The 25,042-nt window shown below is 45.3% G+C and overlaps 1 protein-coding gene and 1 pseudogene across 4 annotated transcripts in view; one reads left to right on the top strand and one right to left on the bottom strand.

Moving 5' to 3' along the window:
* The window catches only part of LOC119406082 (3-ketoacyl-CoA thiolase, mitochondrial), a 60,843-nt gene extending 40,549 nt beyond the window's left edge, over positions 1-20,294 (top strand). The window contains exons 9-10 of one of the 4 annotated variants that reach the window (XM_049419298.1): positions 16,232-16,386; positions 20,043-20,294. In XM_049419298.1, the coding sequence (XP_049275255.1) occupies positions 16,232-16,386; positions 20,043-20,124 (237 nt within the window). In that variant the 3' untranslated portion in view covers positions 20,125-20,294. Of the gene's footprint in view, positions 1-3,585; positions 3,839-16,231; positions 16,387-20,042 lie in introns of those variants that run through there. The other 3 variants (XM_049419300.1, XM_049419299.1, XM_037672941.2) reach the window with 3 other exon arrangements.
* LOC119406083 (elongin-B-like) lies at positions 14,471-15,225 on the bottom strand (annotated as a pseudogene).
* Positions 20,295-25,042: the final 4,748 nt, after the last annotated feature.

The raw sequence follows: 25,042 nt of genomic DNA, 5'->3' as shown, positions 1-25,042 counted from the left end.
CACAGCGTAAGCTGGACGGGTGGCCTTCTTAAAGGGACACTGAAGTGGACCAATGAACCGGCTTAGATTGATCAATTGTGCTCTCAGAACTCTGACGTCGTGAATTTCACCGTCATAGGTTTATTAATAGAAGAGAAAATCAGGGTTTAAGTTTCGCGGCAAAATCTCCACGCGTTTCGTCATGAATTTCAAAGTGTATTTCTCGTATTTCGGTGACATTGGCTCAACGAAATGTCCAGAAACTTGGTATGTTAAGTCCATGACCCCCTCAGGGGACAGTGTGCTTCATTTTTACCGGTTAGCAACTACGTATGAGCTAGCAGATGCCACCAAAATCTGTGACGTCACGGTGTTTGGTGCGGGAATTTCAATGTGGCGCCACCACCCGTATATTCTTTTCGTGCATTTTCTTACTTACCAAGTGTCTTCTTGCAGTAAGAGTGGTGCTTTCGGTATTGTGAAATTGTAATTAGTACTAATAGTACACGCAAAATAATTTTTTCTTTTATTGTCCATTTAAAGCCTGTTGTAAACTCAGTTAGGGAAACTACTGCAAGTACAGTTGCGAAGTACCGACTCTGCCATAATCATCATCATTTTACCAAGTAGGGAAGTACCCGCTATGCATCTGTAAGGCAATGTGTGCACCTACGTAGCTGCTCACTTTGTTGGTGCTGCGGCTGATGACGATGAAGAATTATGGCTGAGCCCTTCGTAACCGGTGGGAAGTTTTAAACCACCTACGTGTTATCCATTTTGCACTGTGTGACGCGGGGTGGGATCTTACTCTTCCGCCACGCGATATTACATCTATTAACGTGATTCCTGGGCCAACACTGCACCTGTATAGGGCCTTCTTGCGAAGAAGTTTCAAGCATCTGTGTGGCTCTATGACAGAATACTCGACTGCCACGTAGAGTGCATGTGTTCGATTCCCACTCAAATCCCGTTTTTATTTTCTCGTTGTGGGCAGTAGCTGCTGCGACAGACACCAGCGGCTGCAACGGCAGCAGCGGACAACTACACCACCGATGTCGGCTGTTGTGAGGTTATAACAGCTTACCAGGGGCGTAGCCAGAAATTTTTTTCGGGGGGGGTTCAACCATACTTTATGTATGTTCGTGCGTGCGTTTGTATGTGTGCGTGCTTATATACGCAAGCAAAACTGAAAAATTTCGGGGGGGGTTTGAACCCCCCCAACCTCCCCCTTGGCTACGCCCCTGCAGCTTACACTGTAAAAAGCTGAGGTAACACACGTGCTCTGTCTCTTTGTAACAAGACACGCTGGCATGCTGCAGTGTAGCTTGTCTTTTCCCTTATCATCATTTTTTATCGTGTCCTACATTAACTGCAGGACCAATGATCTCCAACTGACACTGCCTTGTGTGAACCAATTCCACTTAAGGCCTGCAAATTGCTTAATTTTATTGCGGTAGCAATTTATATGGACACTCATGGCAGGTTTTTGCTGTTGCTGTCATGTTCCTTATGTGTATAGTACGTATGTGTGTGTACACACACACACATACATAAATACATACATACATACATACATACATACACACACAAGGAAATACAGTCCTGAAGAAAATACTTCCAAAGTGCGTGACGACTGATTTGAAGCACCAACCATTAGACTGCTTGGCCATGCACCTATAGATGCTCTTCCGTGCACGTGATGAGCGATGTATAAACATTAGAGCTGTGTGAATAGCCAAATTTTGGGTGCGAAGCGAATTCAAATATTGAAGTGTGAGTGCGAATCGAATAGAATATTTTTCGAATATTTCTCGAATATTTCTCGAATATCGTTCGAATACTTCGAAGCGAAATTGCAGAAAAAAAAGTTAGAGAGGATTCCTAAGCATATTATTATGAGATAGCAACATGAAAGTGTTTCTTTTCGCTAGGTTGATGAAGCACTGGTGGGTGGTGTTTCATAGTTGTCTTGTCAAGAATGAGGCAATGTAGAGGCCGAATTCTATTTATGTACATGATTTGGTGCAACCAAAGCATTGCCGACAACACTTTACACGTGATAGGCAAAGGTGCCATTTCCTCAGCCTGTTCTCCTCTTTCAACTTCTGTGGAAGCCCAACTGATCTGGCGGACAAGGGTGTGTGCTTTCTTCAAGTCCGGAGTTCCAAATCTGCCTCGTAGACGTCGATATATAAGAACATCTGAAATTTTGGATGCTAAAAAGCTTCGGCGTCCAATTTTTTGGACTTCCTGCCCAAATTTCAGGCCAAAAGCAGCATTAATTGAGTCCCCAACTCTGCCACATCTTTCATCTCCATCTTGGAACCAGCGTTTTCTTGAGTTAATACATTTGCGACCGTAGCGGAGCTTGAAAGGCAGCTTTGCCGCAATACGGGGGTGTGATGAGGTGAAGCATATAGAAAATCTAGGGACCACTTTCAATCTGACGTCGACTGTCTTGGCAAAGTTCGACCGTAACGGAGCTTGAAAGGCAGCTTTGCCGCAATACGGGGGTGTGGTGAGGTGAAGCATATTGACAATCTAGGGACCACTTCCAATCGGACGTTGACTGTCTCTTGGCAAAGTTCGACCGTAACGGAGCTTGAAAGGCAGCTTTGCCGCAGTACGAGGGTGTGATGAGGTGAAGCATACTAAAAATCTGAAGGGGTCATTTTCCATCGGATGTTGACTGTATTTGTTTTTGGGAAGTTCGAATAGTTCGAATAGTAAAATTCCAGTGCGAATCGAATCGAATAGCAAACATTATTCGAAAAATATTCGAAATTTCGAATATTCGCACACCCCTAATAAACATCCTTTAGAATTGGCGATGCATCATCTGTGAGTTACATGAGCTGCTGTAATGATGAAACATTTGTAAACGGGGGACATGCTGGAGCCAACGTTTCAACAAGCTTCTTGTCTTCTTCAAGGCTGCAACTGCTTTCCTTAGTATATGCGTATATATGCATTGTGCCCTCTCCTCCAATCCAAACAAAGGAGAATGAGGAGAGGGCAACTGCGAAAGCGGGGGAGAAGGAGGGGCCGGTGTGCTGAAGTGGGTGGTGCCTTAACGAGCGCCTAAGGGAGCACTATAATAATGTCAAGAACGATTCAAACGGTCATCTCGCAACTCACTGCCTAAGGTGCTCGTGCACCCTGAAATTTGATCAGTGCACCGTCATATCCCACAACCGTAATCAATCGGCGAGACTGACTAGTTGAAGCAAAATCGATTTAGGAACGTGCAGAATCACGTGTTAGCATAGCTTCATTGTCATTATCTAAGAAAGAGACAGTTTTTGAGTGCTCAGTAATTTGTGATGCGCAGGCCTGTGTCCCGTGCTTCAGCGTATATATGTGATGCTCCCCTCTTTTTCTAATAAACAAGTTGAAAGTTGCGCTGTGTGTGTGTCCTGTCTCTTCTCTCCACATCGTCCACGTGCAGAACCAACTAAGTGCGCTGACAGAGCCAAGCACTGAACGCCACAGTAGTTCGGCAGATACGCGGACTTGTCCTCCAGTGGTTTCCCTTTCTTATTTTCCTGGAAGTCGAATGTGCCGATCCATGTTAACAATTTTTGTTTTTCTTTTCTGTGTCTGCAGGCACCGCAAGGGAAAGTATGCTGTTGGTTCTGCTTGCATTGGCGGCGGTCAAGGCATCGCAGTGATGATCGAAAATGTCTGATGCGCGGTACCTTAGCTGTAGTCGTGCGCTTGGCTTCGTTCCCAGTGTTATTGTTAGAGATGTATTTTTGTATTATGCTGGACCAGCTTTTCTGGAGCCATTGATAACACATGTATTTTATGTATGTACACGTACTTATCTACATCTGTATAAATGCAATTTTTAACGTTACTGTGTTGTGTCACTTTCTGAGCTGCTATGGACCTCCATAGAGTTCATTACCTGTTGAACATTCTGCACTTAACAATGGGTTACTAAATAATCGCAGCACGTAGACTAAGCACTTCTCTGGATTGACCTGTAGTGTCGGCAATTTTTTTTGTGATACCAAAAACATCCAACATGGCTTTGTTGGCGGTGGCTGACCTTGTAGAAGAAATTTTTCAAACTAACTTTTTTAATCAATGAGTGGTGGGTTATAATCGTCAATGTGTGCAAGAGGTGAGCTACCCACGACTAAAATTTAATTCCAGCGTTCAAAATGTGCATTTACAGGGAATTTTCAGACGCCCAAGCCGTAACATTGAGGTATCAAACCTTGGTTCATTGAAAATGATGCATCAAGCTCCATGGTGTCAAAGGAGCGCAAACTTTTATTTTCAGAGTTGTATAAACTCGACCACATGCTTATTACGTATGAAATAATCATGCTAAGTCAGTAAGAGGGTTCATTAATGCTTATCAATGATCTTAATAAGCAACTTGCCTCACTATGCTTGACAGGGCGTTATTATGACATAGAAACTGGTTTGTAGGAAGCAATATTGCAGTCACATACTTGGGGCCAGACATGTACACACTAGAGAAAATTTATTACAATTACCGCTTACTCTCTCATGAAAGCAACCGATGAATAACTAAAAAGTTATTGAGCGTTTTTATATGACTCTTCTTCCAGTTTCATGTGCTGGGCATGTGCATACATTCTTTGCCAACTTGCGGCTGCGATGCTGACACGACCTTACCTGAAGTCGAATGACTTCCACGTGGTAGGAGATCGCGGCTTGGCATATACTGTTCCAGGAACGTTGAGTACGAGAGCTGAGCTTTGCAACTAGTATTATGTTGTGCCTGCAGGCCTTTGAAGCACACAAAACCTCGGCCGTGTTCATGAGGCACTCGTGAACAGAGTCAAAAGTGCAGTTGCATGTGCATAGTCTCCGCACCGCATCCTTCCGTGCGGCAGTGGATTCTCACTAATGTAGTAATTGCCGGTGCACGGACGGCAAATGTGTTGAACAGCAGTCGGGAGCTGTTGAATGACTATGCGAAAACAAACCCATAGCGAGATCCCAAATGCAGTGCTAACATTGCAGGCCACGTGACCTGCCGTTAAGACGAGGAAAAAAATACAGAGCCCTCAGGTTTGCCCGCCAACACTTGTGCATCCACGAGGCTGCCATCTTCACCGACTATGGGAATGCTACTGTAGTTTGGACCACATGCCAGTGCTAAAGCCTGCTGCATCTCTCGCCTTGGCAAGGCAAGCAGATGCAGACGTAACAAAATGACCTCGCATGCCAATGTCCTTTTCATGTTGAGCAAGTGTCAAGCGCACAGACAAAATGAGTAGTGGGATGGCTAGTGCACCAACAAGTGCTTGCTTCGCTTTAAAGTAACAGCGCTGGACTGTTGCAGACAACAGCCATTTGATGTATACCATTTGCACATTGCAATAGCCAGCTCCTGTTGGTTGCACTGGTTTTTGCATCATACAATACACACCTCGCAAAACTTGCCGCAATAACCTTGCAGCCCCTTTTTTTCTTTTCTGTGTATTTATGAGAGCAAGAAAGTAGCTCTATGCTTCAACCAGTAGGTGAAGTTCCAACTTAGTGCAAGGAAACGACTCGTAGCAGATGACTGATCTCTTCTGTCCTGTTTGTCCGTTGTCGTTTCTTTACGATAAGGTTCCACAATGACTAAAGAGGGCCATTAGGGCCTAATGTGCCAAAGCAACCCGTGAGACTTCACAGCAGAAGGATGTGCTTCGAGCCATTCACAATCTGCCTGGCTTGTATGGTGAAGCAACCACCCTGAAAAAGCAACGCATCCAAGCTTCTATGAAGTTCAAAGTTCTGTGCGAAGCCCCTTGTAGCTTTGTGCTCATGCCGGGTGAACGACAGTTCTTCTGTCATTCTGTCATTTCATCTAATTATGACCACCTGGGGTATTTAAAGGGACTGACAACTGGTCAGAATGTTCGATTACATCCTAGTGGAAATTGAAAAACCGCGAATTATAGCGACAGAATCGAGCATTCTTTTCGCGGTTTGAATAGTATTTGGATTGTTAAATTTCACTTGAAAGCTTCAAAAATCGGTGCATCACGCTGCCTGGCGGCCAAGCCTTGGTACCGCACGAACAAGTTGTTTGGATTGCCGAGTGTAGTCTGCTGTTTTGTAGGCGCACCATGATTCGTGCTGGTCCTTAGGTCACCAGGGTGGCTCCTTTTCTACGGGGGAATGATTTGTAGCGTGGATAGGGCGTAAACAGGAGCGCCAGCAAAAGACGAAGATGAGGATGGTTGTTGTTGATGCTCACGCTTGCTCTGTTTTGACTGCTGATCGCTTCACCTGTGATAATTCTCTTCATAAACTTGTCACGGGCTCTACACTTAACGTGTACCATCAGTGCTTACAGTGTGTATATTACTGGACATCCCCACTTCATTCCATGTTTGTCACAAAAAGAGAGTTCGTGCTGAGGAGCGGCACTGCCATCACGACAACTAGTGCAACTGGGAAACAACACAGAGCCGTGCTGTGCATGCATGGGCAGTATTGCAGTGCTCAAATACGAACCACCACAACACAGGTTTGATTGACAGGGCCTCGCTTGTTTGCTGGCATGTAATCACTATTGCACTTGCCTACCACTGTTCGCAGCATGTGTCGCATGTACAACTGCACCAGCGCTGCAGATACACAATTCCAAGAAAAAATGATTCGCAGTGTTTTCAGCATTACCACTCCACAATTAAACACTCTGACCCGTAAGCTTTCTTCTTCAGTACAGAAAACAGGCACCATAAAAATTGGTTTAATTAATAATAATTGCTAGGGTTTTGTGTGTCAAAATCATGATGCAATTATGAGGGACGTCGTAGTGGAAGGCTGCGGGAAATTTCGACCACCTGGAGTTCTGTAATGTGTCCCTGAATCTAAGTGCACAGGCCTCTAGCATTTTCGCCTTCATGGTAAGTACAACCGCTGCAGCCCAGATTGAACCCGTGACCATGGTCAGCAGTCGAGCACCGTAACCACTGTACCACCATGGTGGCATTGCCCTCCTCCTTACCAACACTTCCCTTTCCCACTCCTTGCTATACTACGCTATACATGCCTATGCTCATAGGCATGTGCAGGGTTCCCCTTCAGGGGGGGCCGAAGGTTAGTCGCAGCGCCCCCCCCCCTCCCAATTATGTCAATGTATGGCGCTGACATTGCGCCACCCCCTGTGTCGCAGCAACCCCCCTCCCTATTATGTCAATGTGTGGGGCTGACCTTGCGGCCCCCTTCTTAAGTGAATAGGGGGGGCGGCCACCCCCCCTGTGAACACGCCTATGCATATGCTTGCTCTATCTTTTTGCCTTACTTTCTATGTTTTTCTTGTGTCTCTGTCTTCTCTGTACTCATTGTCTCGCCCATCAGAGTTATTGCATCCCACACCGGACAAATTGGCTCACGTGTTCTGGGAGTGAAGAACACGTGCCGTTTCACGATGATGAGTTTTCAGGTCATGCCATTGCGGCGTTACGAAAAGCTCAACAACTGCACCGTAAAAAAAAAAGAAGGTTGTAAGTCCACACACCAAACAAAAGCTTTGCTATCTTCCTGCATCTGAATGAAGGAAGAACCACAGGTGCCAAACCTGCAACTTCGAATGAGCCAAGACACAAAATTCCAGGCTTGCCACAGGGGTGCAGTAGTTGTGGTGCTTGAGTGCTGGCACCAAGGTTGCAGCGGTCACATTTCGATAGAGACAGAATTCTAGAGGCTCATGTGCTTATATTTAAGTTCCCGATTAGGAGTCGCAGGTGGTTGAAATTTCCAGAGCCCTCTGCGTCAGCATGCGTCATAATCATATCGTGGTCATAATCATATCATGCAAAACCCCAGAAATTATATGAACTTCCAGGCTTGCATTAGAAGGTGCATTCAAACACATCCCAGGCCACAGGCAGGTTTGTCATAATTGTCGAATCGCATTTGCATTTAGATAATATCCCTGGAAAAGTGGTGTTCTCCTGAAATTCTGCAAAGACCAGGGCCTCTTCTATTTGAATACATTGTTTATATCTTGTTTAATAAAGTGGCACATGTTTCGATGCATGGGCCAAGTTTCATGTTCACTGCTCTTTTGGACACTGCAACCATGGGGCTGCTGTATCGCACCTCAATTTTTCTCATTTGAACGCATGAACTTACAACAGATAAATGATGGACAGTTCAACAGAACAGATACCAAGAAATGAGTGACGCAACAGTGTTAGGTGAGGTGGTAAAATTTTCAACATTTGCAGACATAAAATGGATCGACTCACATGAGACGGGATAAACTGGAGACTTGTCCTGCAGTGGACATAAAATAGGCCGACAATGATGACGAATTATGTGCTCTTTATTCTAAAGCGTGCATCTACTGCCCTTATCTTACGAGCCTAAATAAGGCTGTCAGTGGTCCTCAATGAAATAAAATGTACAGCAGTCTCGGTGGGCTTTAGCTTCTGCTGCTCCTAACACGCAAATACAAGACGTGAAGAAACAATGAACCCTTGCTGCACCACTGGGTGCCAGGGCATGCCAAGCAAAGTGATGTTTTTTAAGACTTTATTTATTTATTTATTTATTTATTTATTTATTTATTTATTTATTTATTATATCCCCAAAGGTCCCATATGAGACTTAACATGAGGGGTTGGCGACATAAAAATGGCGGTATCGATGAAGGTGTTTATTAGGATGTGGTTGAGTCTGCTTCCTGGATGGCATTTTTGAAGTGTGCAAAATTGCTGATGACTGCTGCATCGTCTGGAAGGTCATTCCAGTCCCGGGCAGTGTGCAAAACACTGTCTGTTAACACTGTCTTGAAGAAGTCAACACAGCTGTGGCCCACACCTCCAGACATTGTACCAAAATGGCAGCAGCTGTCAGGGGCTAAGAGGCAGTGATTTCAGATGGAAATTTTCCAAGTAAAATGTGTGCAAAAAGCCCCGTTTTATGTGCACATAATATCTGGTCCCTCCACTTTCCTTTACAATAACACACCGAGAACAGACTGTGTACTCGGCAGCAGAATGTCGTAGCCACGACAGTAGATCCTCCAACCTCTGCTAGGGCACTTACCTTTGTGATTGACCACCACCAAGGGCAACCAGATGGTACCATTAATAATAATTAACACTGTTTAGGTGCAGGCAAAACAAGGAGTCAACACATCCAACCTTCTTTGCTATTGTATCCCTACAGATCAGACACAGTCATTCAGCAGCAGCACAAGTGCACACCACTGCAGACTGTGCATCAGCAGGCGCATCATAAGTGGAACACTCTAGAAGTAGGCCTTCACTCCCAGTAGGCTTTATGGAAACTTGTATCTCACCTGTGGTCTACTGCAATTCAAGGAAGTACGGTACTCACGGATTCAAACGCGACATCAATTTTTTTTAATATAACCAAGTGCATGTGCAATTACTCAAGATAACCACGTCATGTCGCGACAAATCTGGTCTCTAAAGATAATGTTGCATCTGATCTACGCGTTCGAGTCGAAATTACGCCGATACGACCCAAACTGCAGATGGTGAAAACAAAAGAATGTGCATTCCTTAGCCCTAAACTGTCCTGTTTCAATCCGTGAGTACTGTGCACTGCAAGCACATTTTTTTCCCCGCACCACAGAGCAAGGATGACCGGCTGGTGTTGTAGACGCTAAGACCAGTGCATTGTCACTGTGTCGCGTCCTGTGCATTTGCTAAACACCTCCTTGTCAAACCCAAGAATGTATTCATTTTTCTAGTCGGTGCTACGTAACCAACTGACATGTCCCGAATGTGGAATGGTATGACGAACCTTACTCGGGTCCTGAAGATCGACCCTTAGGTTGGCACAGGCGGCTCCCCCGTGGAAAACCTTTTTTTTTTATAACAATGGCTGCATGTGGAAGGTAGCACATCTGTGTATGCGAAGTGGCTCCACAGGTTCCTTGCAGTAAAAGGCATCTTTTCTTGCATGCGAAATTGCATGCACATTGGCATGTTAAAGCTATGTCCTGAATTTTCTCATCGGCTCACCGTATCCAAAATGCACGCCACGAGTGCTTTCATCACTAATATTGAGAAATACTCTAAAAGGGCACTAAAGGCAAATAGTTTCATGCCCCAGTGAAAGGTCAATGCTTGAGAACGTCTCAAGCATCAATATTATACACAGCAGTGCTTTAGCAATTGAGAAATTAAGGTAAATGTAGGACACTATTAGCACCACTGGTGGGACTTTGTGGAACACAAGGCTTGATGACGTAGTAGGACCTCAGTACAATTAATCGCAAGTTCTCAAACTACCCGTGACATAAAACAACATTTCAGTGCATTACAAGACAGAATAGAATGCAACTAGTGCATTGCAGTCTTGTTCATACAAAAAAAGAACTTCTTATGTCACCCAAGAGAATGACTAAAGTTCTGTTTGCACCAGGCTGTGCTCTGCAAAAGCTGCTTGCTCCACTGCGCCGGCTGTTGGCCAGTAAAGTGAGTAAAAGTCTACGTCGGAAGGCCGTTCTCGGATGCTAGCAGTTTGGATTGCTCTTACGGTGTGCAGACCACTAAAATGCGAATTTCTTTCAAACTAAGCATTTCTGTGGCACGAAACAAGCACTATGAGATTTCAGGAATGCTATTTGAACGATTTACGTCGACTTATTATTTGCCTCTAGTGTCCCTTTAATGGGCCCAGGGCTGCACATTTTAGCTTTGCCGGTTAACCATCCATACGGAGTGCTTGCGCAGTGATTCTTATCTTACCACGCCTGCTCTCATTGCAAAAGCGGCTTTTCTCGTGCTTCTTAACAGAGCCGAAATTATTTTTGCACCAGTCTCCCCAGGGTACTGCCTTTTTTTTCATTCTGCACAAGCACACTTAACATCTGCATAGCAAGACTTGCAAATGGCTTTTTCCTAACCTAACCCGATGAGCATGGTAGTAGTTTACTTGCTACTCGGAAATATTTATAATGTTTACAATTTGCCAATTTCTAAACACAGACAATCTTGCTGGTTTTTCTCTTGGCCAATGGGAGCACAGTCATTCACACAGGTGTATTGTTCTTTGACTGCAAAGACCTTGTGGCTCTCTTAGGTGGGCGAAACAAAAACGCACAGGGTCCCTCGAAGGCAAAAGCCATCCACTGTGGCTAATCGTCATCGCCGGAGCTTGAGAGGCCACGTGAGTAGCTTGCAAGTCTTGGCTGCACACTATGTTGGAGCTGTGGTTGATGGTGAAGGCTGAGCCCTCTGAAATGGGTGGGAAGCTTTACACCAGTCATTCACTACGTAATTGACACTGCGTGATGCTTGGTGCGACTCTTGTTTCTGCCATGCAATATTACATCTGTTTACGCGACTCCTTGCCCTACACAACGTCTGCATAGAGCCCATAGGTCTGCAAAAAACGTGGAGCTCACTCATGCAATATATTTTGTCCTTAGAGCTCACTAGGACTCAAACTCGCCAAAATTTTCCTCAACCGGACTCACTCAGACTCAGACTCACTTAAATTTTTCTCAGCCGGACTCACTCAACTCAAGCTCACCAAAATATTACTCACCCGGACTCACGGCTCAAACTGAGTCTGAGTGAGTCAACTCATGAGGTGAGTTTGCCGACCTATGTAAGAGCCTTTTTTCAAAGTGGTGTCAAGCACTGGAATGGCTCTGTGGCAGAATACTCGACTGCCACGTAAAATACCCCCAAGTTTGATTAAGGCTCGAATGCCGATTTCTACCTCATTTTTGTTAAGGGCACGTGGCTTTTTATTAAAACATGAAGTATTTCTTAGCAAACCAAAGGCAGTTTGAGCGTTTCTCTCTATCTGTTTATCTATCTATCTAGCCACCTACGTTATGGCGCTCTGATGGTCGCCTCCTTAACTTGGTACAGACCAAATTGGCATAGGAGGGCATGACGAACATAACTGTCCTGGTCATGACATGAATAACACGAAAATCCTGTCGTGTATGTCATGAACCCCTTTCCTCCAGCCACGCGTGCACATACCCATATACCACATGCCATGGCATGCCCACAGGTGATTCACAGTTTATATCTATCCAGGAACGGTGAGAACAGACATTGGCAATTTAAATGTGAGAGTGTAAAGGAAATCGGCATCAGCAGCATTGACCCGGTGAACGTCAAGAATAAAATCGGGATCCCAGCAGGAATTGAACCCAGGCATTCCGCACGGCAGTCAAGTATTCTATCACAGAGCTACGCCAGGTCTTTGGAGAAAGATCCTATGCAGTCTTCATGTCAGTGCACGTCAAGTGGGGTTGCACCGACTCCTATGACTCAGCAAGCTACATTCAAGTGTGGTTTGACCCCGGAAAGATTACACGAACTGATGCCACGCATGATATTCACATCATCGCACCGTAAAGTGCACTTCGTTTCAATAAAACTGACGTCTGTGCACTACGTGAGTGCCGACGCTACGTCAGGCCATAAGTTACCCTTAAACACCAGTGCAGTCGATGTGCATGGTAAGCCCATGATGTGCACACAACTGCTCCGTGTACAAAAACACATCGATTTACCTAGTAATGCTTGGCTCAAAGCCAAAAAATGCAGTATAGACAGCCACTTGCCGATTGCTTCCCATGAAACCAATTCCCACAATGCGTGGAATTTGCCGAATTCCTGTACTGTACTAGTGTATTGAATTGGCTGGTTGGTACATACTGGTTTTTGAATGAAGAAACGGCACTAGATACAGTATGAAGACCTGTTCGTGTCCTCTCATCTGTGTTTGTGTCCTCTTGTCTTCGTCCTGTTCTAGCGCCGTTTCTTAATTCAAAAATCCTATACTGTACGCCAAGTTTTTCTTTTGATGTGGCGCTTCAGGCCTTATATGCTGTGTAAGGATCACTCCAACTGCATCTTATCAGCCATTGTGAAGTGTCAACACGAGTTGTATGATCCCAGGAGGCACTCTTGCTGGCACGCTTGATTTTTACATCACTCCAACTGCATCTTATCAGCCATTGTGAAGTGTCAACACGAGTTTGTATGATCCCAGGAGGCACTCTTGCTGGCAACGCTTGATTTTACAAAAGTTATCGCAGGCACAGCTTTCAAAAGCGCCCTTCAGCATTTAGGAGAAATTGGACAACACCACCACAAGGAGCTACACAATGTATGTATGCACAACCTTAAAACAAACTGCTTTAATGCGCCAAATGGATCTGCTACACAGTGAATTCTTAAGTACAATTTTTTTTCACCGTTTGGAACAATGCATGTGCCTGGACCACTATTAAATACTTGACTATTTTTTTTATATATAACAAAAGCAATATTCTCACCTAGTAGGGCCACAAATTTCTTTTAAAAGCAAAGAAAATTGCACCCGACCGTGTATGTCACATTCGTTCCACACACACAATTGTCTCGGTGTTACAAAAGCTCCTAGCTAATTTTTTTTTTTTGTTAAAATAAATTAAACGTGATGAGCAGCGTAGTTGCTACATATGCAAACAACCAATTGAGAATACCTCTCCACCGGTGTGCTTAAAGGCCAGCAGAGCCCTCAGTGAAAGGAATTCACAGGAGCTGTCACGACGACTGCACACACGGCACTGTTCTGCACGAAGCGGTTGCCACTAATTTGTGCAGCACAGTGCATCGTTAAGGCTAACGTGAAAAGCTAGACATTGTTACGAATGGGAGGTTTTCAGCAAGTGCCCAGTGAGACCCGTGGCGCTGTCATAATGTGCTTGAATCGGGACAGAGCACAATCTCGACAGTGATGCGGCATCGCAGTTTCACAATGCATCTTCCAAGCAAGCCTCTGTCGAGGCTTATGCTGCGGGGTCCTCGTACCACACAGACAACCAGCGACTGCTGTAAGAATGAAGCAAGTTTGCTAACACGCTGCAGAAGCTGCAAAGTGAAAGAAGAGAAATGGGTGTCATTATGCAGATTCTACGTAAACACGGATGTTTCGAGAAAGCGAAAAATCTACAAGCTGCACCTCGTCTCGCCAAGCACGAGCAGTGCCAAGAATGGTTTATATTTAGATTTCACGCAAGCCCAGGTGGGGGAGGAGGTGTTTCTGCACTAGTGACACACCGGACAGCTTCACCGACTTCGTGAGAACAAAACACAAAGAAAAAACAAACTGGGCAACTGTCGCAAAGAGCTCGAATACGAACAACAACGAGACGAGCGTGCCGCTATCCGGTGTGAAGGTGCGTCGACAAGAACTGTGCAGTCATCGCATAAGCACACTCAACTGTGAAACAAAATTATTTTTCCGAGGCGCGCGCTTGACGCAAGTTATGCGATGAACCGAGAGAATGAACTGCAAACGAGCATGGTGGTAGAAAACGTGCAGTGGTCACGGTTAGGTCTAGGGGGTAAAAAAAATAAAAGCTTAAAAACAAAAACGAACTTTTCCCCCGTCCTTTCGCGGCGCGTCCAGTTGAGAGACAAGGCGGGTTGGGGGTCTAGCAACAGCAACACGTGACAGCCGGGTTGGACAACAGGCAAATCGCTTCTCGAAGGCTGACAAGAAAAACTAAAAAAATAATATAAAAACACTTTTATCTCGCACGTCACAGCAGTTCGTTAGTAGTGACCCACCATTTTCTGTTCCGAATCGATGACAGTCCGGCGCTGAGAGAAACACACACTGAACCAAAGGCAAAAGCGGAGTCCCCGAAGAGGCACGGAAGGTGGCCCAGGGAACGAGGAAAAGCTTCAACCGTGGTCGAGGAGAGACAAAAGAAGATAGGCGTCGGGGTGAGCAGCGAGCGCTGTTTCGGGCAAATAAGTGGCGGCGGTAACGAACGCAGCTGTGTGTATCTCAGGCCACCGTTTGTTCGTGGGTCTGCGACTCGGGCGGTTTCATGACGTCCGGCAGCTCGGGCGGGCTCGAGAGCGGCGTCACTTCGAGCGGTTCGAACTTTCCCGTGTCGGGGTCTCGGAAGGCGAGCCCCACGGTGGCCGGCGCCTGGGCCTTGGCCGTGCTGCTGTTCAGGCCCGTACTCGGTGAGCACCTTGTTGTCGTCCATGCACTGGTCGTCTTGTAGAGCACCTGGTTCTCGGGCGCGACCTTGGGTGATCCCGGCGATCATCTTCTTCAGCTCGCGCACCGAGGTCGTCTCCTTGGCGTCCAGGAAGACGGTGGTCTTTTTCCGTCGCACCATCAGGAACACGTCCATCGTCTCGGGTTCTGTGCGCGCTCTTTCGCCGCCTAGGCTCGTTCTTCGTGGGGCCGACGGCGACCCTAGCTCGGTTCCTTTCTTCGAAGGCTGCCGAACGCTCTTCTTCGACGCGGAGATTGTCCGCTGGGGGGAAAGCACAGTTTGTCGCTTCGCAGACTTCGCTCGCAGCTAGGCCCCTAAAGCAGCCACTGTGGCACTTCTTCTCACACAAGCGAAGCAGTCCTTTTGCACTTAATGTATTTAAAGTTTAAGAAAGAATCAGATAATGCACGCAATGAATAAGCGGTCCTTGTGTATATTTCTGACAGCATGCAGTTTTCCCTGACCAAAATCCGGTGCAATGCACCTTTTCTTCAAGTTTCTCACGTGGAGTTCCGTTCTGACGTAACGCAGAAGTGACATTTCCAGCGCGCCCAGTGCACTCATTTCGATATTGCCCCTATCGGGGCCTGCAATTTCTATTATAAATATCTCAAAGTATGTGCTTTTTGGGGATTTCTTAAAAATGGATATGCCATCTATGTCATGTCCTACAACCTTTTCATATAACAGCCCTCAAGTTAATAATTAACAAGGTAATTCACAGGTCTGTTAATTTTTAATTTCAGCATAACTTTAGGTGCGGCAAAGTATTTTCGCCTCGACGTAGAGTTTGTGTGCAAACACATCTGGTGCCTGACTGTCGCAGCATTTGTATTAAAAATCTGTATTGTCTAAAAAAACGCCCTGTAGGTGCACATGGTTCTTTTGGTAAAATGGGGTGAGGCATTGAACTTGGTTCTCAAGGAATTTTACCAGTGCAGTTTATTGACTGTTTGTTTATTTATTTACTTATTTATTTAGTTATTTATTTATTTATTCGCAACACCCCACAGGCTCCAGCAGGAGTATTGTGTGAGGGGGGATTATACAGTGTATAAGATCACATAAGTGGAAGCATTAAAACGATACATGTTATGCTACATAAAACTATAAAATAACGTTATAAGTGTCCCTGAAAGTGTTGGTGACAATTCAAAACAGGTGGCCAAAGACCATTCCAAAGACCACCTAAATTTAGTGACTTTCTAAGTTGGTACGATAGAGGCCATAACATGTATTTCTTTTTTTCTGTGACAGGTGAATGAGGCGTTTTCATCTCAGTTCCTTGCTGTCGAGAAAGAACTCGGTTCGGACCCGGAGAAGACCAATGTTAACGGAGGGGCTATAGCGCTCGGCCATCCCGTCGGTGCCAGTGGTGCCCGCATTTTGGCCAATATCACCTACGAGCTCAGGTACTAACTTCAAGAATGGCAACAAAGCTCTCGTGAGAATGCACTGCCAAACACCAGGCCTGCACGGAATGTGCAGCACAGCGTAAGCTGGACGGGTGGCCTTCTTAAAGGGACACTGAAGTGGACCAATGAACCGGCTTAGATTGATCAATTGTGCTCTCAGAACTGACGTCGTGAATTTCACCGTCATAGGTTTATTAATAGAGAGAAAATCAGGGTTTAAGTTTCGCGGCAAAATCTCCACGCGTTTCGTCATGAATTTCAAAGTGTATTTCTCGTATTTCGGTGACATTGGCTCAACGAAATGTCCAGAAACTTGGTATGTTAAGTCCATGACCCCCTCAGGGGACAGTGTGCTTCATTTTTACCGGTTAGCAACTACGTATGAGCTAGCAGATGCCACCAAAATCTGTGACGTCACGGTGTTTGGTGCGGGAATTTCAATGTGGCGACCACCCGTATATTCTTTTCGTGCATTTTCTTACTTACCAAGTGTCTTCTTGCAGTAAGAGTGGTGCTTTCGGTATTGTGAAATTGTAATTAGTACTAATAGTACACGCAAAATAATTTTTTCTTTTATTGTCCATTTAAAGCCTGTTGTAAACTCAGTTAGGGAAACTACTGCAAGTACAGTTGCGAAGTACCGACTCTGCCATAATCATCATCATTTTACCAAGTAGGGAAGTACCCGCTATGCATCTGTAAGGCAATGTGTGCACCTACGTAGCTGCTCACTTTGTTGGTGCTGCGGCTGATGACGATGAAGAATTATGGCTGAGCCCTTCGTAACCGGTGGGAAGTTTTAAACCACCTACGTGTTATCCATTTTGCACTGTGTGACGCGGGGTGGGATCTTACTCTTCCGCCACGCGATATTACATCTATTAACGTGATTCCTGGGCCAACACTGCACCTGTATAGGGCCTTCTTGCGAAGAAGTTTCAAGCATCTGTGTGGCTCTATGACAGAATACTCGACTGCCACGTAGAGTGCATGTGTTCGATTCCCACTCAAATCCCGTTTTTATTTTCTCGTTGTGGGCAGTAGCTGCTGCGACAGACACCAGCGGCTGCAACGGCAGCAGCGGACAACTACCACCGATGTCGGCTGTTGTGAGGTTATAACAGCTTACCAGGGGCGTAGCCAGAAATTTTTTCGGGGGGGTTCAACCATACTTTATGTATGTTCGTGCGTGCGTTTGTATGTGTGCGTGCTTATATACGCAAGCAAAACTGAAAAATTTCGGGGGGGTTTGAACCCCCCAACCTCCCCTTGGCTACGCCCCTGCAGCTTACACTGTAAAAAGCTGAGGTACAACACGTGCTCTGTCTCTTTGTAACAAGACACGCTGGCATGCTGCAGTGTAGCTTGTCTTTTCCCTTATCATTTTTTATCGTGTCCTACATTAACTGCAGGACCAATGATCTCCAACTGACACTGCCTTGTGTGAACCAATTCCACTTAAGGCCTGCAAATTGCTTAATTTTATTGCGGTAGCAATTTATATGGACACTCATGGCAGGTTTTTGCTGTGCTGTCATGTTCCTTATGTGTATAGTACGTATGTGTGTGTACACACACACACATACATAAATACATACATACATACATACATACATACACACACAAGGGAATACAGTCCTGAAGAAAAATACTTCCAAAGTGCGTGACGATCTGATTTGAAGCACCAACCAGTAGCTGCTTGGGCCATGCACCTATAGATGTCTTTCTTCCGTGCACGTGATGAGCGATGTATAAACATTAGAGCTGTGTGAATAGCCAAATTTTTGGGTGCGAAGCGCAATTCAAATATTGAAGTGTGAGTGCGAATCGAATAGAATATTTTTCGAATATTTCTCGAATATTTCTCGAATATCGTCGATACTTCGAAGCGAAATTGCAGAAAAAAAAGTTAGAGAGGATTCTAAGCAATTATTATGAGATAGCAACATGAAAGTTGTTTCTTTTTCGCTAGGTTGATGAAGCACTGGTGGGTGGTGTTTCATAGTTGTCCTTGTCAAGAATGAGCAATGTAGAGGCCGATTCTATTTATGTACATGATTTGGTGCAACCAAAGCATTGCCGACAACACTTTACACGTGATAGGCAAAGGTTGCCATTCCTCAGCCTGTTCTCCTCTTTCAACTTCTGTGGAAGCCCAACTGATCTGGCGGACAGGGTGTGTGCTTTCTTCAAGTCCGGAGTTCCAAATCTGCCTCGTAGACGTCGGATATATAAGAACATCTCTGAAATTTTGGATGCTAAAAAGCTTCGGCGTCCAATTTTTGGACTTCCTGCCCAAATTTCAGGCCAAAAGCAGCATTAATTGAGTCCCCAACTCTGCCACATCTTTCATCTCCCATCTTGGAACCAGCGTTTCTTGAGTTAAATACATTTGCGACCGTAGCGGAGCTTGAAAGGCAGCTTTGCCGCAATACGGGGGTGTGATGAGGTGAAGCATATAGAAAATCTAGGGACCACTTTCAATCTGACGTCGACTGTCTTGGCAAAGTTCGACCGTAACGGAGCTTGAAAGGCAGCTTTGCCGCAATACGGGGGTGTGGTGAGGTGAAGCATATTGACAATCTAGGGACCACTTCCAATCGGACGTTGACTGTCTCTTGGCAAAGTTCGACCGTAACGGAGCTTGAAAGGCAGCTTTGCCGCAGTACGAGGGTGTGATGAGGTGAAGCATACTAAAAATCTGAAGGGGTCATTTTCCATCGGATGTTGACTGTATTGTTTTTGGGAAGTTCGAATAGTTCGAATAGTAAAATTCCAGTGCGAATCGAATCGAATAGCAAACATTATTCGAAAAATATTCGAAATTTCGAATATTCGCACACCCCTAATAAACATCCTTAGAATTGGCGATGCATCATCTGTGAGTTACATGAGCTGCTGTAATGATGAAACATTTGTAAACGGGGGACATGCTGGAGCCAACGTTTTCAACAAGCTTCTTGTCTTCTTCAAGGCTGCAACTAGCTTTCCTTAGTATATGCGTATATATGCATTGTGCCCTCTCCTCCAATCCAACAAAGGAGAATGAGGAGAGGGCAAACTGCGAAAGCGGGGGAGAAGGAGGGGGCCGGCTGTGCTGAGTGGGTGGTGCCTTAACGAGCGCCTAAGGGAGCACTATAATAATGTCAAGAACGATTCAAACGGTCATCTCGCAACTCACTGCCTAAGGTGCTCGTGCACCCTGAAATTTGATCAGTGCACCGTCATATCCCACAACCGTAATCAACTCGGCGAGACTGACTAGTTGAAGCAAAATCGATTTAGGAACGTGCAGAATCACGTGTTAGCATAGCTTCATCATTGTCATTATCTAAGAAAGAGACAGTTTTTGAGTGCTCAGTAATTTGTGATGCGCAGGCCTGTGTCCCGTGCTTCAGCGTATATATGTGATGCTCCCCTCTTTTTCTAATAAACAAGTTGAAAGTTGCGCTGTGTGTGTGTCCTGTCTCTCTCTCCACATCGTCCACGTGCAGAACCAACTAAGTGCGCTGACAGAGCCAAGCACTGAACGCCACAGTAGTTCGGCAGATACGCGGACTTGTCCTCCAGTGGTTTCCCTTTCTTATTTTCCTGGAAGTTCGAATGTGCCGATCCATGTTAACAATTTTTGTTTTTCTTTTCTGTGTCTGCAGGCACCGCAAGGGAAAGTATGCTGTTGGTTCTGCTTGCATTGGCGGCGGTCAAGGCATCGCAGTGATGATCGAAAATGTCTGATGCGCGTACCTTAGCTGTAGTCGTGCGCTTGGCTTCGTTCCCAGTGTTATTGTTAGAGATGTATTTTTGTATTATGCTGGACCAGCTTTTCTGGAGCCATTGATAACACATGTATTTTATGTATGTACACGTACTTATCTACATCTGTATAAATGCAATTTTTAACGTTACTGTGTTGTGTCACTTTCTGAGCTGCTATGGACCTCCATAGAGTTCATTACCTGTTGAACATTCTGCACTTAACAATGGGTTACTAAATAATCGCAGCACGTAGACTAAGCACTTCTCTGGATTGACCTGTAGTGTCGGCAATTTTTTTTGTGATACCAAAAACATCCAACATGGCTTTGTTGGCGGTGGCTGACCTTGTAGAAGAAATTTTTCAAACTAACTTTTTTAATCAATGAGTGGTGGGTTATAATCGTCAATGTGTGCAAGAGGTGAGCTACCCACGACTAAAATTTAATTCCAGCGTTCAAAATGTGCATTTACAGGGAATTTTCAGACGCCCAAGCCGTAACATTGAGGTATCAAACCTTGGTTCATTGAAAATGATGCATCAAGCTCCATGGTGTCAAAGGAGCGCAACTTTTATTTTCAGAGTTGTATAAACTCGACCACATGCTTATTACGTATGAAATAATCATGCTAAGTCAGTAAGAGGGTTCATTAATGCTTATCAATGATCTTAATAAGCAACTTGCCTCACTATGCTTGACAGGGCGTTATTATGACATAGAAACTGGTTTGTAGGAAGCAATATTGCAGTCACATACTTGGGCCAGACATGTACACACTAGAGAAAATTTATTACAATTACCGCTTACTCTCTCATGAAAGCAACCGATGAATAACTAAAAAGTTATTGAGCGTTTTTATATGACTCTTCTTCCAGTTTCATGTGCTGGGCATGTGCATACATTCTTTGCCAACTTGCGGCTGCGATGCTGACACGACCTTACCTGAAGTCGAATGACTTCCACGTGGTAGGAGATCGCGGCTTGGCATATACTGTTCCAGGAACGTTGAGTACGAGAGCTGAGCTTTGCAACTAGTATTATGTTGTGCCTGCAGGCCTTTGAAGCACACAAAAACCTCGGCCGTGTTCATGAGGCACTCGTGAACAGAGTCAAAAGTGCAGTTGCATGTGCATAGTCTCCGCACCGCATCCTTCCGTGCGGCAGTGGATTCTCACTAATGTAGTAATTGCCGGTGCACGGACGGCAAATGTGTTGAACAGCAGTCGGGAGCTGTTGAATGACTATGCGAAAACAAACCCATAGCGAGATCCCAAATGCAGTGCTAACATTGCAGGCCACGTGACCTGCCGTTAAGACGAGGAAAAAAATACAGAGCCCTCAGGTTTGCCCGCCAACACTTGTGCATCCACGAGGCTGCCATCTTCACCGACTATGGGAATGCTACTGTAGTTTGGACCACATGCCAGTGCTAAAGCCTGCTGCATCTCTCGCCTTGGCAAGGCAAGCAGATGCAGACGTAACAAAATGACCTCGCATGCCAATGTCCTTTTCATGTTGAGCAAGTGTCAAGCGCACAGACAAATGAGTAGTGGGATGGCTAGTGCACCAACAAGTGCTTGCTTCGCTTTAAAGTAACAGCGCTGGACTGTTGCAGACAACAGCCATTTGATGTATACCATTTGCACATTGCAATAGCCAGCTCCTGTTGGTTGCACTGGTTTTTGCATCATACAATACACACCTCGCAAACTTGCCGCAATAACCTTGCAGCCCCTTTTTTTCTTTTCTGTGTATTTATGAGAGCAAGAAAGTAGCTCTATGCTTCAACCAGTAGGTGAAGTTCCAACTTAGTGCAAGGAAACGACTCGTAGCAGATGACTGATCTCTTCTGTCCTGTTTGTCCGTTGTCGTTTCTTTACGATAAGGTTCCACAATGACTAAAGAGGGCCATTAGGGCCTAATGTGCCAAAGCAACCCGTGAGACTTCACAGCAGAAGGATGTGCTTCGAGCCATTCACAATCTGCCTGGCTTGTATGGTGAAGCAACCACCCTGAAAAAGCAACGCATCCAAGCTTCTATGAAGTTCAAAGTTCTGTGCGAAGCCCCTTGTAGCTTTGTGCTCATGCGGCTGTGAACGACAGTTCTTCTGTCATTCTGTCATTTCATCTAATTATGACCACCTGGGGTATTTAAAGGGACTGACAACTGGTCAGAATGTTCGATTACATCCTAGTGGAAATTGAAAAACCGCGAATTATAGCGACAGAATCGAGCATTCTTTTCGCGGTTTGAATAGTATTTGGATTGTTAAATTTCACTTGAAAGCTTCAAAAATCGGTGCATCACGCTGCCTGGCGGCCAAGCCTTGGTACCGCACGAACAAGTTGTTTGGATTGCCGAGTGTAGTCTGCTGTTTTGTAGGCGCACCATGATTCGTGCTGGTCCTTAGGTCACCAGGGTGGCTCCTTTTCTACGGGGGAATGATTTGTAGCGTGGATAGGGCGTAAACAGGAGCGCCAGCAAAAGACGAAGATGAGGATGGTTGTTGTTGATGCTCACGCTTGCTCTGTTTTGACTGCTGATCGCTTCACCTGTGATAATTCTCTTCATAAACTTGTCACGGGCTCTACACTTAACGTGTACCATCAGTGCTTACAGTGTGTATATTACTGGACATCCCCACTTCATTCCATGTTTGTCACAAAAAGAGAGTTCGTGCTGAGGAGCGGCACTGCCATCACGACAACTAGTGCAACTGGGAAACAACACAGAGCCGTGCTGTGCATGCATGGGCAGTATTGCAGTGCTCAAATACGAACCACCACAACACAGGTTTGATTGACAGGGCCTCGCTTGTTTGCTGGCATGTAATCACTATTGCACTTGCCTACCACTGTTCGCAGCATGTGTCGCATGTACAACTGCACCAGCGCTGCAGATACAACAATTCCAAGAAAAAATGATTCGCAGTGTTTTCAGCATTACCACTCCACAATTAAACACTCTGACCCGTAAGCTTTCTTCTTCAGTACAGAAAACAGGCACCATAAAAATTGGTTTAATTAATAATAATTGCTAGGGTTTTGTGTGTCAAAATCATGATGCAATTATGAGGGACGTCGTAGTGGAAGGCTGCGGGAAATTTCGACCACCTGGAGTTCTGTAATGTGTCCCTGAATCTAAGTGCACAGGCCTCTAGCATTTTCGCCTTCATGGTAAGTACAACCGCTGCAGCCCAGATTGAACCCGTGACCATGGTCAGCAGTCGAGCACCGTAACCACTGTACCACCATGGTGGCATTGCCCTCCTCCTTACCAACACTTCCCTTTCCCACTCCTTGCTATACTACGCTATACATGCCTATGCTCATAGGCATGTGCAGGGTTCCCCTTCAGGGGGGGCCGAAGGTTAGTCGCAGCGCCCCCCCCCTCCCAATTATGTCAATGTATGGCGCTGACATTGCGCCACCTCCTGTGTCGCAGCAACCCCCCCTCCCTATTATGTCAATGTGTGGGGCTGACCTTGCGGCCCCCTTCTTAAGTGAATAGGGGGGGCGGCCACCCCCCCTGTGAACACGCCTATGCATATGCTTGCTCTATCTTTTTTGCCTTACTTTCTATGTTTTTCTTTGTGTCTCTGTCTTCTCTGTACTCATTGTCTCGCCCATCAGAGTTATTGCATCCCACACCGGACAAATTGGCTCACGTGTTCTGGGAGTGAAGAACACGTGCCGTTTCACGATGATGAGTTTTCAGGTCATGCCATTGCGGCGTTACGAAAAGCTCAACAACTGCACCGTAAAAAAAAAAGAAGGTTGTAAGTCCACACACCAAACAAAAGCTTTGCTATCTTCCTGCATCTGAATGAAGGAAGAACCACAGGTGCCAAACCTGCAACTTCGAATGAGCCAAGACACAAAATTCCAGGCTTGCCACAGGGGTGCAGTAGTTGTGGTGCTTGAGTGCTGGCACCAAGGTTGCAGCGGTCACATTTCGATAGAGACAGAATTCTAGAGGCTCATGTGCTTATATTTAAGTTCCCGATTAGGAGTCGCAGGTGGTTGAAATTTCCAGAGCCCTCTGCGTCAGCATGCGTCATAATCATATCGTGGTCATAATCATATCATGCAAAACCCCAGAAATTATATGAACTTCCAGGCTTGCATTAGAAGGTGCATTCAAACACATCCCAGGCCACAGGCAGGTTTGTCATAATTGTCGAATCGCATTTGCATTTAGATAATATCCCTGGAAAAGTGGTGTTCTCCTGAAATTCTGCAAAGACCAGGGCCTCTTCTATTTGAATACATTGTTTATATCTTGTTTAATAAAGTGGCACATGTTTCGATGCATGGGCCAAGTTTCATGTTCACTGCTCTTTTGGACACTGCAACCATGGGGCTGCTGTATCGCACCTCAATTTTTTCTCATTTGAACGCATGAACTTACAACAGATAAATGATGGACAGTTCAACAGAACAGATACCAAGAAATGAGTGACGCAACAGTGTTAGGTGAGGTGGTAAAATTTTCAACATTTGCAGACATAAAATGGATCGACTCACATGAGACGGGATAAACTGGAGACTTGTCCTGCAGTGGACATAAAATAGGCCGACAATGATGACGAATTTATGTGCTCTTTATTCTAAAGCGTGCATCTACTGCCCTTATCTTACGAGCCTAAATAAAGGCTGTCAGTGGTCCTCAATGAAATAAAATGTACAGCAGTCTCGGTGGGCTTTAGCTTCTGCTGCTCCTAACACGCAAATACAAGACGTGAAGAAACAATGAACCCTTGCTGCACCACTGGGTGCCAGGGCATGCCAAGCAAAGTGATGTTTTTTAAGACTTTATTTATTTATTTATTTATTTATTTATTTATTTATTTATTTATTTATTATATCCCCAAAGGTCCCATATGAGACTTAACATG

The sequence above is a fragment of the Rhipicephalus sanguineus genome, chromosome 9 (assembly GCF_013339695.2).
Source record: "Rhipicephalus sanguineus isolate Rsan-2018 chromosome 9, BIME_Rsan_1.4, whole genome shotgun sequence".
NCBI lineage: Eukaryota > Metazoa > Arthropoda > Arachnida > Ixodida > Ixodidae > Rhipicephalus > Rhipicephalus sanguineus.
This window is presented reverse-complemented; position numbering and strand designations above follow the sequence as displayed.